At 32.1% G+C, this 18,710-nt stretch overlaps 1 protein-coding gene across 2 annotated transcripts in view; it reads left to right on the forward strand.

Annotated features, from left to right (window-relative positions):
• Nucleotides 1-421: 421 nt before the first annotated feature.
• Nucleotides 422-18,710, forward strand: part of LOC106103997 (protein TANC2) — a 120,447-nt gene continuing 102,158 nt past the window's right edge. Inside the window, exon 1 of one of the 2 annotated variants that reach the window (XM_013283926.1) lies at nucleotides 422-725. In XM_013283926.1, coding sequence (XP_013139380.1) covers nucleotides 656-725 — 70 coding nt within the window. In that variant the 5' untranslated portion in view covers nucleotides 422-655. The remainder of the gene's footprint in view (nucleotides 726-18,710) is intronic. The other variant, XM_013283927.1, reaches the window with a different exon arrangement.

Below are 18,710 nucleotides of genomic sequence, written 5' to 3' on the forward strand. Positions count from 1 at the left end.
ATGTTTTCCGTCACGGTAAGAACGTCGGGTAAATTATGCACATATGAAATTCGAAAAATCCTGTTGATTACAAGTCAAGTGCTCCAACCCCTGAGCCTCCGGCGCTGTAGCTGATCCATTTAGTTTAATATCTAGTTTTCTATCAAAATTTCGAAAAAAGTCACGCAATTTTTCATCAGACGTCCCTAGACTTACTCAAACACAGTTAGTCAATAAGTGTATTTGTAAATCGTAAATTATTACACAATTAAATTTGCATTTAACATACTTTTGTAACTAAACAATTCTCAATCGCCATATTTAAGAGCAAGTACAATAAATAGAGCAAAAAGTATAGGTTAAAAAGTTTTTAATCAGTTTGCAAGTGGCTAGTGCAGGTTTGAACAGAGCGGGCAACATAGCCGCGTCACCGATTGGTCGATTGGCGTCTCATTCGCGTCGGTGCAACGCAGCGTGGCGGTTGTCAGCGCGCGCGCCGCCATCTTTAACGTTCCAAAATCAAATTAAAACAAAAACAAACGTTATATCATCGTTACTGTACTAACGTGTTAAATATAATGTTTAATTGTGTGTGATTACCGTGATGTTGGAAAAGATTTGTTTTATGTGAAAGACAAGTGTTTGTGACCTTTCGTGTTCCAAAGGAGTATGTAAGATGAATTCGAAAAAGTTAGAATATTTCCAAGATGATGAGATCGACGAGAAGCTCAATCTCAGCTTCTTAGGTAAGTCGATGTACATTTAATGTGCCTTGTTTGCTATTTATACCGCTGTAATGACACATATAGTCGCGGTAAATAGTTTATCTTTAATATATTGTCGAGATTGGTATATCAGAGAATAGACGGTTTAAATCTCTTAGTCGATATTGTTCATTTAATTAATCTATACTTTGATAGTTTATAGTGTATACGAGCACTAAAATGTTTAAGTGTCTTTCACGCATCTTAATCCTATTTGGATAAACAGTGTTGATATCAATTGAGATTCTTTACAGACATTTCTTGTTTGATTCTTAATGTAATTAAAAATCATTAGATTATGAATCCGTAGTCTATACATAACGTTAAGTTTTTATTTGAATAACGAATTTATTTTTTAACTTTTGTCGCGTTTAAGTTTTAAAATTGTTTTTTTTTGTTTTGTTTAGAATGTTAGTAGATTTATAACATATGTTTTGAAGTCTATATTGTGTTAGATTTAAATTTTATCTATAGCAATAAAATTTACATTTAATGTGTTTCGTGTTTTGTTATTGCATTTGGTATGTCGATATTTGATAAGATGGCGCCATATGTAATTAATACAATGTTTATTATCGTATTTTATTATATCTGATCTCATTATTAATATGTTTTATCAAGTAAGTTATTTAGAATGAGATTCTGGTATGAAGAATTCTTATTGACAGTTGTGTGTTCGAATCTTGTAGTTTTGACTGAACAGTTCGAATCTTAGTTAATACTGATCATATTTAGCATGGAAACGATTTCACTCTACAGCTTTATCTCTCCAATACACTCACGAAATCGTACATCTAGGTAAATGTACTATAACATTGTTTTCCTTATCCACCGATGAAGGCGGCATTTTTCTTTGAAGTTGATAACAACTACTGATAAGTTATTTCTGAGTACAAATATTACAAGAGTTTTTAGAATAGTGATTCCATATTTCTATGTAGGAATAAGTCATATTTTAACTTAGATATACATCTATCTTTAAATTTTAGTGTGATAATTAGATTCTTAAAAACTTTTATTTTTTACCTGATATCATCAAAGGAGTTTTTAAATTCGCTTTCGATCAGAGTTCACTAAACATTTTAGATCCCAGAAATTATACCAACAAAATGTTACAAAATTTCATTAAAATTCTTACTTCGTAACTGTACAAAATTTCACCACATTTCTGTGGTACAGTCGAGGACATCCGCGGCGTTCCACTTTCAGAAAAAAATTCTTGTTCTTTACAAGACAAACTCCGTCTCTTACAAAATAACCAATTATGTAGCATTGAATTGCTAATAAAAAGAGATAATAAAAAGCGATTTGTGCACCACTGACATTTTTCGTACAGACATACAATAGCATCATATTCTTCAAAACTATTAAACATTTTGTAACACCGCGAGATTTCCCGATTGTACATGTCGCGTACATTACTCACAGGTATACTCAATGAATGTGAGTCAGAGTCCATAACCTGGTAACCCACGCCATCTGCCGAGATGGTGGTGAACTAAAGATACGTCACCGGAAATTGAACTTATCCTAAGTGCTGTTCTCGTCGTTATTTGGTAACTAAGGGACCTCCTTTGTGTAGATTTGCGAAAAGTAAAAGCTTAGACTAGAATAGAAAGAAATACTAGACTTAGAAAGCTAAAATATCGCACTACAGTTCGTTCGTTCGCTTAGATTGCTATTAGCTATATAGCTATTATGGAGGTCCGCAACTTTTAGATTTTTAGTTGTGCAACTAAACAGTTAAATTGGCTGCAAATAATGGTCAATCGCATAACTGTTGTGCGATAGTTTAGTCGAAGTTTAGCATATAAAAAGATATGTCGCTATCTCTGTTTTGTTACAGTAAATGAGAGGGATGAAAGTATGATTCAATACATGAAATTCGGGAGCAAAACAGCCAAGCATTATAAAGGTCATTACGTTATTGGTTTAAAAATAACGGAAACTATTCGATTTTAATAGCGGTTATATTTTGTATATAATTGTGACACAGTTCCTTATATTATCTGTTAGATGTATATTTACATAAATATATTTGCATTTTTTGCTATGCTCTTAAAATTCCTATTATGGTACAAATGATGTCATCTTGGAAACATTTGGCCTCACCGTGTCAACGAATTTAACGTAGTAATTAATGTGTTTGTATGCATGGCGCTTAATAACTTGTTAAATGATACACTAGTCATAATGTGCGAGAAATTTTAGGTTCCTAGACCATTGTAAATGTATAGAAAACGATTAATTAAGGGAGCTTAAAGTTTAAAATAGTTAAAAAAAATCCCTTCATTTCATGTCCGTATTTCAAAAGTTTGATGGTTATTTTGATCAATCGAAATATTAATGAAGTAAAAAAATGAGTAATTAAAAAAATACGTTTGTTAATCTATAGATATAAACATCTATACTAATGTTATAAAAAGGAAAGATTTGTATTTTTGTATGTATTGAAATAACTCAAAAACTACTAGGCCGACTTTAAAATTTCTTTCACCATTAGAAAGGTAATTTATCTGTAAGTAACATAGACTATTTTTTTGCATAATAAATGCAAAAGCGTATACTGTCAACACAAAAAAAATGATCTCTACTTAATCTATGACCACTTTGGTCTAATTCACTTTCACTGTCCTACAGCTTTAAAGTCAAAGATAAAGTTTGCTTATGATGGCTTTACTCGGTAGAGAGAAATTTCACTTGAATGCATTCCATTAAAATACCAGACGACTGGCGGCTGTTTGCACGGACGGTATTTTGCTCTTTTCTTTTTACGTCTGCGACTTCGAAGATGCTTGTTATTAACCTGAGAATAGATTGAACTTGTGAATGAAATTGTATGTAGCTTCTTTTCACGTATAGTTTGATGAAAGTGTATTGTGACTGAAGAAAGTATGGATGAATTGTGTGAAAGAGGATATGCTTAAGAAAGAAGTGGTTTCAGATATGAGAGATGTATGGAAGAGCACATACTGTGCGACCCTCCATAAGGGATAAGGGCAAGTTGATGATGTGTATAGTTCCATCAGTATGTTTGATCGCAGGAAGAATATAAATCTAACACGATCGTTACTGTGTTTTCTATTACAATAACTGTTCAGACAGTTGTAAATTATTTTATGACTTGTTTTTGTTGTAATTTAACATCAATCTCGTACCGCAATGATAATTTAGTCGTGCGAGACTCGTATTATAAGTCTGACGTTTTATTTTTTGCTCTTTCCATAGCCCGATCTGATGAAACCGGTTGTTCCTGTTTTTTTTAAATGTATTTTTAGAGGCTGCGAATATGCGGCCAGTATTTCAAAAGATTTCAGTATATCTAATTTAAAATGAAATTATTAGTTTCATAAAAAAATGTACTGTCAATACTTAGTTTGGTTTATTAAATAGTTGCTTTGTGTACATTCAATGTCTACCCATTCAACCTATAAAGTTCGATACACACCCTCAGTTTTGTCTAAACAGTTCGATCGTTCAGTTAAAAGTACAAGGTGTGTAGCAGGCCTTATAGAGATATCTCAATACAAATTATGTGCATCAGTTTGTCAGGATGTATTAATCCTTGGTAATCCGTAAACACATCTATGTAAAGAACTTGTGTGGTCCAATGCTTTACAAACGATACATAAACAGTAAACGCCCCTATCATTTTGAATCTGCTTTTATGGAGTGTTACTTTTGCACTGCATTGTACAATTTGAGCTTAACTCACACTCATCTCGAACGGGTAGGCACTTTCTTTGGCGAAGTCTTGGCAGACCAGTTTCTTATTTTAACATTAAAATACGAATAATAAAGTATAAGTTAAAAAATGTTAATGTAAATATTTGCAAAATGTTTGATCGTTGTTTTCTAAGTAACAAAGTTTTTGCAACTTATGTGGGATGCAAAGGGGTTAAATCCCCAATAGTGCGAACCAATTATATCCACCCTAGTGCTCTACATATGGGGATAGTCAGTTGGGTTCATTGACCCCAAGAGATTCGATTAGAAAAGGGTTGTAGGCCATTGTTAGAATAATTACTTATTTTCGAGTCCCAAAACAAACACTTGACATTTTATTAATTATATTTGAAAAAAAATGTAAAAGTATGTTTTTGTCTGCACTTTTATTGACAAAAATATAGAATGAAGACATTTACACATACTAACTTTTGTCTTCGACTATGTCCGCGCTGAATAATAAAACAATAGCCTATATTCTTCCAGACTATCCTCTACATCTATGCCGAATTTCATCGAGATCCATTCAGCAGTTTAGGCTACAAACATGCATCTAAACTTTCGCATTTATAACATTAGTAAGATTTAACAGTAGCGATCCATCCCAACTTCATGCAAGGGCGGATCCAGTGGGGNGGGGGGGGGGGTCATGACCCCTCCCTGAGCCGCTTGGTCAAGAACTTGACAAAACATATTTACATATTTTGTCAAGCTCTTGACATGACCATGACTATGTGAGCCCCCTAGCGCCAAAGCTGGATCCGTCCTTGGCTTTATGATATTTTGCAAAAAGGACATGGACCTAAATATTTAATAACGTTTGCAAAACTCATATTTAATGACAAATCGCATTTATATATAATGATGAAGCTTATTGTTTTTTTATCAAAGCAAACCGACATCCGATTTTATTCATAAAACCTGCTCCTATCTCATTTCCTGATTATTGTTGTAAATGTTAACAATTACTTTTGTATTGTTAAAACAGTATATCAAAAGGTAACTGCAGTTTATTTGTTTAATGTTTTATTATTTACTATCGTGTTAAAAAAAACAAAAGTGAGTAGCCTATGTATTCCAGACTTTCCTCTATATTTATCCATTCAGCCGTTTAGGCTACAAACTCTATCAAACATCCATCTATTTAAACTTTCGCATTTATAATATTAGTAACATATTTAAATAAGTATGAAGTATGATAGACTTGTCAAGTAAACCAACCCGCACTTGGCCAGCGTGGTTGACTATGGCCTAGTCACCCTAACTTTAGTGTAGGCTCCGAGCCCCTCGGTGGAGACGTATAGTGAGCTGGTGATGATGATGGTAGACTTCTTCTGTAATAATGAATTCATAATAGTCACCAATTTCAAGCAAGGAGTAGTTTGTTTGTAACATGGCTTGGATAGTCTTCATTTAATAATCTTACATGGATATCGCTAAGTGAGGGGGCTAAAGTAAAATAAATCACACATAAGGAGAGAGCAAATCATTAATGTCTAAAGAACCGATGATCAAAAATACAAATGAATGACCCCAAAACAAGAATGAACTGAACGCCAACGCGTCTAAACCATACGTTGTAACCCGACCATATTCAGGAGAGAGTAAATATTAAGGTAACAAATTAGTACGCTTTGTACTTGTTTGTTTGTTTGGATTACCTTTTGTTCGTAGTTTGGGAGCTCCCTTGTATTGACCGATGTATTAGAGTATCAGAAAATCCGGATGTACTTTTATATCTTAAGTTTCCGTGGTTGATTTCGTTACTGGTATTTTAAAATCTAAATAATTATAAAAGGAAAGATATGTATTTTTGTAGGTATTGAAATAATTCGAAAACTACTGGGCCGATTTCCAAAATTCTTTCACCATTACAAACGTTATCACTGAGTAACATAGGCTATGTTTTTTTATTATTTTTTTAATTTCAGCTAGTCAGCTAGACAGCTTGTCATTCTAAAAGTAGTAGACAGCTCGTAATTCTGAATATAAGAAAGAAGGCAGAAAAACTTCCGATATTGTACAAATAATGGCCGGTTTTCAAGCTATATTCAACTGTTCTTTATTGTTAGTGTTTGAGTAACTTTATGAAATACGTTTCCGAACTACGTAACTAGAGTTTTACTCCATTTTAATTTAGTTCAATAAAACACTAGGTAATAATAAAATAAATGGAAACTTCAGTAAAAGTTACCTTGTAATAATATCTAATAAAAAATCCATCCCATCAGTAGTATGTCCTTTTTTGTGCTCTTTTTTATGGTGTGTCAACAGGACCCTTACCTGTATTGACAGGTGCAGTTTCATATCGGGTTCCAAAGGTCATTTTATACACAAATAATTATTTTAAATACATTTTACTTAACACGGCAAGACGCAATTTGTGCGATAAATGGCAGGTATCGGGTAATTCATCAATTTTGGGCGCGAAAGAAACAGTTTCGTCATGTCTTCAAGTTTTTGGCGCGAATCATTAACCTGAACGGATAGGCGTTAATATTTTTTTTAATACCCATTTAAGTTTATGGCCAGTGAAAGTTTGAAAGAGTTTTTAGTCTGATTTTTATTGAGCTAGTATAATTGTAGTTAAATTTCTTATGCTTTTTACAATGCTTTTTTTTATAACTTCATGGTTTAATCTAGTTAGGTTTGATAGGCAATAGATTAGTGTTCGTCGTAATACGAAAAGCGAAAACTTTTAAAGTTGAAAAATTATTAAAACAAAATCTTTGATAGATTTCGACCAATAAGCAGCCACTAGTATTAGTTAAAGGACCAAATAACAGAAGTAAAATAAATTACTATAAAAGATTGGAAGAAATCTGATCGAAACCAAAGTAGGGCACCTGTGGTTCATAGCTCCTACGTAAACAGTCGTATGTTTAAAACGCAAATTTTGTAAGACAAAACTTTAAACATTAATGAGATTGATTACGACAATAGAAATCTAAAATTTTTATTTCTAACTTTTATTTTAAATCGGTATTAATCAAGCTAATTAAAAAAGAAACGTGTTTCATCAACAGTTTGCCTTTGTCCCTACGGAGGGTCGGCATAGTATGTGCTGTTTCCAAACGTCTCTATGACCAGGCATATCAATCACTCCCTTCTTAAGCATATCTTTCACACATCATATAAAAATATAAAACATGTTGTTATTAAATTATTTAAATTTTTGTGAGACATTTTATAATAATACGGCTGTTACTCACGTCTACTTTTTTCAATTTCGTCACCGAAAAAAGTAGACGTGAGTAACAGCCGTATAATATTTAGTTATAACATGGTGTTAATTGAAAATTGCGACATACAATAGTTTACATAGGAGCTATCAATTTATATTTTAAAGTGAATGGACAATAAATCCTTTTTGTGTCGTTGCCAGTGTTACGATAGTGAAAGTATTGCCTGCCCTAAATCATGTCACCAATACTATTGATTGAAACGGAAAACAGTTTTTGCTTTTGCTGCGTAATTGACAGTTTATTAAAAAAGCTGGTTGTTTTTATGTATTTGATTAACTTCGTGATTTTTGAATTAATACATATTGTTAATGCTACTTTTGTTGTTTGAACGGCTTGGATAGTATAGGATAAAGTTCTCACAAAATGCTAAAAATTAAGGATAAAAATATTAATCCAAAATAATTAGACCCACCTGCAAGTATATTCTGATAAAAAAAAAGAATTTTCAAAATCGGTCCACCAGGTGCTGAGTTATGCCAGAACTCATAAAAAAATATACAGACGAATTGAGTACCTCCTTCTTTTGGGAAGTCGGTCAAAAATAGCAAGAGTTGGTAACCGTTATTTGTGACGTCACTGTCTAATTGCAATACAACGTGTAAATAATTTAATACTGTGATTAAAATAAGGGAATATTAATTTAGAATTTCATGACCAAAACAACATGAACGTAATTTAACTTTAAAACGATATATGAGATTAAAAATATATTCTCTACAGATAATAGGCATAAGATCTTCCCATAAAACTATTAATTGATTGAACAAGATGCCCCCATACAACAGCGGGAGGTAACTCATGTATGAAAGTAGCTATCTATCTCTTTCTTACATATATAAATAACTGAGACAGAAGATAAAGAAAGGTACATCAAAGGCATTTTTTTCAGTTGCACAACATAAGGCGTAAAGTCCTTTTTACACTGGTCATTACCTGTTCGAATACTTTAACCATAATTTTAACACAAATCAGGACAATCCACGATTACTAGATGACATTTGTGTTTAAATTTAGAAGTTAATTACACGCATAGTTATGCGAATGCGAATAATTCAGCGATTTCCAAGTATTTTTAAATTAAAAGTGTGACCTGGCCTTGAATTATTTTTTTAGCTGTGCCAAAAAACGTTTTCAGCGTTTTAATTATAATGACTCGCGAAATGTTTACTCATTGTTTTTAAGCAAAATAAATGAGATATTGTGTATTTCGTTTTTAAATAAATATTTCAATATTGCAAATTAAACATAATACTAAACTACTTCTTTTAATCTATACTTATAGTTGATAGTTTGATAAATATTCGTTACATATTAAGATATTCAAGTCATGTGTCAGAAGCACAGTGTAAGATGTCATTTTTTAATCAAAACCATGTTTTCTATACTTGACAATCCTTATATAATATGTCCCGATGTATTGGAACGTGTGGTGTCTCTATGAAAACAAAAAAAGGACCCATATCCAATCACACTGTGTTCAAATAAAGTGGCCAGTATCTTAGACGAAGGCTCGCTAATTGACTTTCGTCGGCTTTGCTCGAAAATTTAATTATCAGTCGATAAAGTAATGCATTATTTTACGAGCTTTTATGTTACTGTTTTTATAGATGTCGCTTAAATATCTGTAAATGTAACGGATGAAGTCGCAATTTAATTCTGTTTCTAATACTTTCTAATAGAAAGGTATAGTAAAAGGTTACATTTAATTGCATTTCCTATTTGTTTGAAGTTCGTTTAATGCCAACATGTTTATTACAAAGGGAATTAATATCGATTATGAAGCGTTCTCTTACCATTAGTACTTATCTATACTATTATAATAAAGCGTAAACACACACTTTGTTGCCTAAGATGTCATCAATTACAGCATATTTTTGAATAATTTTTTTTTTTAAAAAGTAGGGCTTTTTACTAATAAAATAATTATTTAAAAATATGTTGTAATTGCTGACATCTTAGGCAACAAAGTGTGTGTTTACGCTTTATTATAATAGTATAGATGTACAGTTAAGTCATACTAGAGTCTACAATACCTACACATATTATGTAGTAATTAATTGATCCTCTAAAGAAAATGTTAAAAGCATTACAAAAAGAAAGTTAAAAAGCTCAAGCAGGATTAAATCTTACGTTATTATCAACTTTTGTACGATATTAGACTTTAATCAGTTGGAATATAGTTCAATTTTGTTTGAAACTAGTTAATAGGATAATTTGTCTTACAACTCACGATTTTCTATAACTAGATTTTAAAGCGTACATAAATATTGATTGTCTTTTAGATGATTTCGTTTCATTTAGAGCTATAACTTAGATTTAATGATAGAAAAGGCATACAAGGTTATTTAGAGGTTATGTAGTAAAAATCAAGAAAAAGAAATTGCATATAACTTTCTTTTTAATAATACAGTAGAACCTCGATAAGTTAAAGTCCAAGGGAAACACAATATATTTTAAGTTATAGAGGTTTTAAGTTATCAAGGTTCTATGTTATAGAGGTTTTGGGCTCTAATGGGAAGGGAACATATTATTTTTTGAAGTTATAGAGGTTTTTAAGTTACCGAGGTTTGAGTTATCGAGGTTCTACTGTAATACCAATACACAAAATTGAATCTCAGGAGCTCTAATTTAAGAGGCTCTGTACGTGCCGTTTACAATCTTACAGATGTAAAATTTTAATTTAATTAGAAGTTTAAGCGTGGCCTTATCATTTAATTTTAACGAGATTAAGAAACTTTGGCCTTATTATTGACACTGTCACATGTTAACATGTCGTTTCCATGTTCGGCCGTCAGTTAATTGGTCACTTAGTTCAGATTACTCGTACGTTATGTTAGGTGATATCTCCACTCTCGTAGATTGCAGTCTACCTAAGTTGGGGATGACTAGGCTATAGTCAAGCTGGATCTATGTTGTGATGCTATATGTACTAATTATACTATAACTAGCTTTCGTCCGCGATTTCGTCCGCAAAAAAAGAACAAAAGTGAGTAGCCTATGTGTTCTTTCAGACTATCATCTACGTCTTTACCAAATTTCATCAAAATCTGATCAGCTGTTTAGGCTACAAACTCTAACAAACATCCATCCATCTAAACTTTCGCATTTATGATATTAGTAAGTTTGATCTACTAAAACATGCATAATAATACATCTTACTCTGTATTAATAAAATTAGGTTGCAATATTTGATAGTGGAAACCGACGCTAACTTACACAGATTTCAAATTACTTCTCCTTTGAGCTCCAAACTTCATTTGTACTCCATTGATGTTTAATTTCGTTAACGATGTCATTAAAAACATCAGCAGCTGGTTGTCGATAAACTTTATTGAAAGTATCGCCCACATGAAAGTACCGTTTACATTATTTTTATGAATTGACCACAAACATTTATGCAAGTTAAGGAAATGTTGAAAACTGTTACACCGACTTTAAGTATGAAATCAAGGACCACTAATTCCGATATAATTAGAACTGATAAAATTATTAAGTGAAGCAAAAGGTTTTTTTTTCATTTAAAAATAATAATTTAAAAATAATCTGCAAGATTTATTGATATTATAACAGATGGAACTAAATAAAAGCTTGTTAAAATAGTTCTTAATTTACTCTAGATACGTATAAAATTAATTAGATTCTAATGCGCCTAAAGGCATCGGTGTTGTCACGGAATGGTAGAGGGCTAGACCACTAGAGTTAACCCTAGATATACCATCTACTTAGAATTAGATTATACAAGCTGTTGCTTGCAGCTTCGACGTGAAATTAAATAATAAAAATGTAGCCTATGTTTCTCACAGATAAATTACTTTTCTAAAAGAATTTTTAAAATCGGGTCAGTTTTTACGTGAATCGAATACATACAAAAATACAGTATTTACTCTTTATAATATTAGTATAGTAGTTCCCCTATATCTAGTTAGATTATCGGCTGCAGACATTTGAAATTATATGATATTCAATTTTATAAGTTGCTAGGTATTGAAACAAAGAACAAAATACTAGGATAGTACAAGTATTTATTGATGCAGTAATTAAGAGTGCAATTTGAGTATGTAAGAGGATTCATTTAATTCCACGGGCGCAAAACTATTACGTTTGATTTATATCTTGAAACATCTCGTATCTTCCAATGACGCTTTGGAATTGTTATTTATTGGCCTTCACTGCAATACAACTATTGTGGTTTATGTTTGTACATTTAAATAGGTACTACTTCTAGGAAAATGTGGTGAAGTAAACTCGTCTTAGAGGGAACTTGCGATCTATTGAGTCTTTGGTTTCCAAAATCACGAAAATGATTTAGAAATCATTAACTTTTTCTGTAAAATATCTTACCCTCTCTTGTTTCTTTTTTTACTTATTCTAAAAATGTCATCCTTCACCTTTGTAAAGTAACGAAACTCAAAAACTATTGGACGGATTTTATAAATTCTTTCACCTTTAGAAAACTACAATATTGCGGAGTACTATAGGATTTTTTTTTACTATTTTCTTATTTACGCGCCGTCAATGTCGCGAGCAAAAGTTCATTATAATTAGATTCTGCTGGTAGTAACCGAAATTCGCATTAAATTTTTGGATTTATCCCAACTGCCACCCCGCTATGTTCCCACGTGGGGATAGATGAGAATAAAAAGTTTCATCCGTCCCACCTTTTGCGACGAGGGGACGGTTAGAACTTATTTCATTTCCTAACGTTTCCATCTGTCACCTTATTGGCAATATTATGAACAGAGCGGGGTGACGATTGGGAATAATCCGATTTTTCTCTCACGTATTGCCGCCTCAGAATGTTAAAGTGCTAACTGCGTGCTTTCGTTCATTATTTCATTTCCCCGGCTGTTAACGCGTTAATAAATTTGATCTTAACAACCCTTCGCGTAGTTTATTAGTCTTGTTTCTCACGACCTGACCTCGAAGATAATTAAAATGAGATCTATGTACCGTTTTTCTGATACAATTATCATATTTCTTGAATTAATTAGTGATCGACGTAAAACTGTTGTTGATTTTAATTGGATGAAAATAATGCGGTTCAGTATTTTTTTTTTGGAAGTTATTTTCACTTGTCGGATGTTAAATAAAAAGGATTGTTACTCTGTTTTAATTAAATGTTAATTATGTAAGAAGTAAATAGACTTGCTGGAATAATATGTGCATAAACATTTAGATATAAACTTTGGCTTCTACTGTGTACAATTACGATGTTAGTTCTAAGTGATTTTACATAATTTCGAAACAAAACATATTCACCTTATGTAAAACAAAATCAAAGCTGACATTCTTGCAAATTGAATACAATTTAATGGCACAAATAGATTTCTGCATTTCATTACTCGATGCCTTTCTAAATGGCGCACTACTGTTTATTGTATCAAATGTACCTACGTAAAACCCTTTTTCTACTAGCGGTTAGCCGCACACGACTAGCTGGACATCGTTACTGTCACCGCCATTCCAGTGAAAATTACTCATGCATTAAACAAATTGTAATCTCGGCGTTTCTGTACAGTTTGTACAGGAGACTTGTGCAGACAAATGGCTGTCGTATGCGAGTAATAGCGTAGTGGAAACCGCCACTAATAGTGCATTGACTCGAGCTCTTCCATTTGTACTGATACCGATGTATTTGCGATGGACGAGGCGATAGTCGACGTAATAAATTGGCCCCTGAGATGCACCGTTAGCGACTAATAAAGGTGAGGGTACATCGGCTACATTAACATGTTCTCAAACTACCCAACATACAGAGTCTTAAAGAACGTTAAATCTAATACAAGCTTATCTATAACGCTATATGTTCCATAAAGAAAATTAAATAAGCATCATTTTTTATTCTAGCAAAACAAGAGAAATAGAAAACTAACAAAAGACTGAGAATAATAATTGAGTTATCATTAAATTAACTTAAAAAGAATCTTAAGTCATTTTCGAAGCAGTATTTTGTTCAATTGATTCACGTCCGAAAGCTAGTGTATCTATATTGTTATGTCTGTACGATTATGTTACTAAATTCAATTCTTAATAAATATAAATAAATGTAAATCGATGTTGTCATAAAAAATGTTACGTTTTAATCTTAAAGTGGCAATAAATATTAATAAGCAAAGGCAAAAGGAAATAAAACAAACAATAAACATTTCTAGGCAGTTATTAATGTTTATTATACCTCAAATGTTACTAAAGAACGATATAAAGCGTGCAAACTGTTGCTAATAATACAAAATTACACAGAATATAAATAAATTATGTCAAAACAATGATCGCATGACCAACAATCGTGTGCACAAAATGTCAGGCATAAAGAACTTGACTTTAGCTCCATTATTTCTGATTCTTGGTATTTCATTTCGAAACTTGATACGTAAAATTATTGTTTTTTATGAAATTGTGAAACTTGAATCTTTATACCTAAAGTGTGTCTAAGAGCTTGCATTTGACTAAACTATCGCACAACTGTTTAGTCGTACTTTGATTTCTATGACCCTATATGGAAGAGGATAGAGATAACACATTTACATGTATGTTATAAAAGAAATAAAGACTTATCTACTCCTTGTTTAGTCACATTCAATCCTTTAGTTTCACTCTAAAAGAGTGTGCATACTTTTGTCTAAACAACCCTACAACTCTTTAGTCGCGCTTTGATTCCTATGAGTTTATATGGAGGTGCGCTACTCGATTATTAGTTGTGCAACTAAACAGTTGACTGCTGCGAAACAATCGACAATCAAACAACGATGGATGGATTGCGTGAAAGGTGACATGATCAAGAAGGGAGTGATGACTGAGATGACGGATGATAGAATGCTTTGGAGGACGGAAACCCGGTGCGCCGACCCTACGGGAGTAGGATAAGGCAGGGGAGATGATGATGAAACAACAGTTGTGCGATAATCTAAAACTATCATGCAAAACGTAATTGGTCTTAAACATATTTAGTTCTACTTGATGCTCGCGACTTCACCCGCCTGAAACTAAAATACATAGCCTACATTACTAACAGATAAATTACCTTTCTGACGCTGAAGCAATTTTTATAAATAGGCCCAGTTTTTGAGTTATTTCAATTCATACAAAAATACAAACCTTTCCTTTTTATAATATTAGTACAGACTAACAAACATACGAGTAAATGATTTACCTAGATGATGAAATTTAAAAAAAACGATATCGATACGTACATACGGCTGTAGTAATATGGGAAGTTCTATCAGTTAAAAAATAGATACCTTTACAAACATAGGTGTTATCTTTGAAGTTTTATTTCCTGCGTTTATCTATTTTGGTCGTGTACGTATCGAGGTTTGCTTAAGCCGATCGAATGTGATGCAATCCTTATACGGTGCAACGACAGCGGGTGAAAGCTATTCGTATTGTTAGATACAGTGTGTTCTAAAATAAACCAACAAATAAACCAAAAAAATAATTGAACAGTGGTAGAGCCCGCTTTAACAACTTCACACGAATGGGCCGACTCGTCCGGTGAAATACCACGACCACATATGTAGAAGACAGGCGGGAAATAGAAGCAATTCTGCCTTTCCTCTGATAAATGTGGAGCCGGAGGCCCAACTTTACTCCCTTTTCCTTCCTACCCTTTTTCTCATATAATAGCTAGGAAAGGAAAGGTGGATTTGACGGTGAAGGAGACGCTTAGGTAGAGGAAATGCTCTTTATGTGCGTCTCCTCCTACGCATCCGCTATTGTAATGTTTAAGGGCAGCGGTCGCTACGATTTTGATGGATTCAGGTGGCCGCATGCTCGTTTGCCACATTATAATATAAAAAAAAAACTGAAATTGCTTTGTTTAGACGCTAGATGGCGCTGAAATGTTTACCATTGTAAAACATTGGATGTTTTGTTTGTACATTTATGTTAATATTAAAGACATGGGGAACGTTATGTCGTGATCAGAGTGTACAATTATCATTAGACGTATATAGCTGTCATACAATCACGTTCAAGACTGCGGTTAACATGGTTCTTCCATTAATGCAACGACTTATTAAGTACATCAGTGTTTTAATATCACTATTTGTCTTTGACAAAAACAGAATTTTGCTGGCGATATGTTAACTTTACCGGAATGTAAAAATAGATTTTTTAACTTATGTTATTAACAATTTTTGTATTTATTTCAGGTAAGGATTTTTACTTTAAAACAGAACGAGAATCAGGTAGATTTTTTTTGTATATTGTATCCAAGGTCTTTTGAGGCCTAATATTGTCTGTTAATTAATTTATTTAACAATTTATGATATCTCAACATTGTGTAGTTAAAGAGTGCAAACTTTTAATAAATATTGGTTAATATCGATAATATCATATTACTAGCTGTTCCCGTGCGATTTTATCAGCATAAAATTATTTTATTGTTTACATGTGTCAAATCGCCAATTGCAAATGTCAAAATGATATGATTTATAGCCTCTTTCCCACATTAGGGTTTTTATCCAAAATATATACCCCCTAAGTTTAATTGCGTGAAAATATATAGCCTAAAGCGTGTTTTAAGTGTAGGGCTTTTTATGAAAAAGTGAATTATTCAAATTTGCTTTGATTGCTGACATCTTAGGCAACAAAGAAGTGTGTGTTTACGCTTTATTATAATAGTATAGAAAAGATTACCTGTTTTATATTTACCAGAGTTTCATGACAGTTGCAACTTGCAACGCATTGTTCTAAGAACTACATTAGTGCCTTGTTAAATAAATTTCAAGGTTTGAAGCCAAGGCGAATCCACCTTTGCCATTAACTGTGTAAATGTTCACAGTTCGCAAATCCATTAAGATTAGCTGCATTTTATATCTAAGTCAATTCCAAATGTCATGATAATATTTTTATAAGAGTTAGTCACGTTTTGTTGATTATGTTATCAATGGATTTAAAAAATTGCTTTGGGATTTGTAAGTTTTAGAAAATGTATTCCATCAACATACATTTACATGTACATTAATTTACTTTTAGTAACACCCTGTGTAGTACAATTACAAAATTAGTGCCATAAATAAAATAGGTTAAAATATTTTCTGATGTTAATGTATATTGTTTACTTACACGATGTATTTATCTTTACTAATATAATAAGAAGAAAGATTTCTATTTTTGTCCATCGAAATGATTCAAAAACTACTGGACAGATATCAAAAAATCTTTCACAATTAAAAAGCTACGTTATTTATCTATACTTATATAATAAGAAGAAAGATTTGTATTTTTTTTTTGTATCGAAATGACTCAAAAACTACTGGACCGATAACAAAAATTCTTTCATCATTTTAAAGGTACGTTATCTGTGAATAACATAGGATATATTTTTAATTTCACGCGAAGTCGTAAGCAACAGCTAGTACATTAATCAGATATTTATCCATCTAGTTAGCATTAAGAAATTTAAACTACCAACCTAGACGGAAATGTCTTAAAATATTAAAAATATCCAATTTAATATTCGCTTACTAAGTTACATTATCGAAGACCATCTCGAATATCATATCTGCTCGATTAACTTTTACATTTATAGACGAAAGAGGTCATTGAACTTAAAGCATGAAATAACCGCGACGAGTTTTAATTGAAAGAGACTTAATTAGTTTGAATGCCAACTATCGTGTAGCGGTCATCGTGAGAAAATAGACGAAGCGTTCGATTTAGTCGATACAGTAACTTTAGATTTAAATAATTCATAATAAAAGTTATATTTTTAGATGTAGAAATGAAAAAATCATTTTTGAAAATCAACCTACTGTTGTTAGAAGTACATTCAAAACATGTACTATCATATAAGCTTGTAAAAGACGCGGAATTTGCTCCAAACAAAGTATTTTTTCCGTAAGTAGAACAGTACAATTGGAGGTCACAGTACTTTAGTCATGCATTTAGCTATAAAAACTATAATGAATTTATTATTTATATCTACATATATCTATCTATCTATACTATTTCAATAAAGCGAAAACACACACTTCTTTGTTGCCTAAGATCTCAGCAATTACAACATATTTTTGAATGTTTCCTTTTTTAATAAAAAACCCTACACTTACGCCACGCTTTAGGCTATATATTTTCAGGCTGTTAAACTTAGGGAGTAAGTGATTTTGTAAAAACGGTCATGCGAGAAAGGGACTATAAACTACAAACTGCTAATATCAAGGAACCAAGGTTGCCATGGTAACGGTAATTGTTATACATTGTTATAGGCTTTCTCATTTTAATTTTGACTTTTGCAATTAAAATTTTCACAAACGTAAACAATGAAATAAAGTTTTTATAATTTAGAAGCCGCACGGGAACAGCTTGTGTTATGATATGAGATTATGTGTTATTTATACGTGGACTCCATGCTGTCATATTCCCCGACTATCACACGCTCACATCGGACGCCATTTAAAATTTTCAACACAACTGACAGAGCGATATCGATCGCACGTCAGAATTTCTTAAACGTAAACTGTCAGATATCTGCCCCTATTCTATATTAATTCTTAACTTGTTTTATAAATATTGTGTTCAGGTGTATTAAAAAGAATCCTCTAGAGTATTTATTATATTACTTATAAGCTTTATTTGAATTATTTGTCCATGATTTTATAGGAAACTTTTAAAATGATATATTTCAAAACCATTCAATGGCATCATCCTGTATATTACTGAGGTTATAACACGTATAAAACAATAAAATGTACTACACACTCGTATCTTGTTTTTAAAAAATATCGTTAAATAATTTTAAACCCTAAAATTAATTCTGTAAAGTGAATTTTGCAACGCCGATCAGTTTGGAATACATACGATCTGAAGCCAAAAGACTTGAGAATGCGTTTAAATAAATTACAATCTGGGATAATTCATGAGGCATTCAATTCCCGATATGGTTGTGCTCGAAAGTGATGCTAAAAATACGGACAGAGGAACGCCGTTTGCCAAAAACGGTCACAGGTTTCGATCCAGTTTCTAACATGATTAATAAATGCTTTCGATTTTCTAA

Source organism: Papilio polytes, unplaced genomic scaffold (assembly GCF_000836215.1).
Source record: "Papilio polytes unplaced genomic scaffold, Ppol_1.0 DF823692.1, whole genome shotgun sequence".
NCBI lineage: Eukaryota > Metazoa > Arthropoda > Insecta > Lepidoptera > Papilionidae > Papilio > Papilio polytes.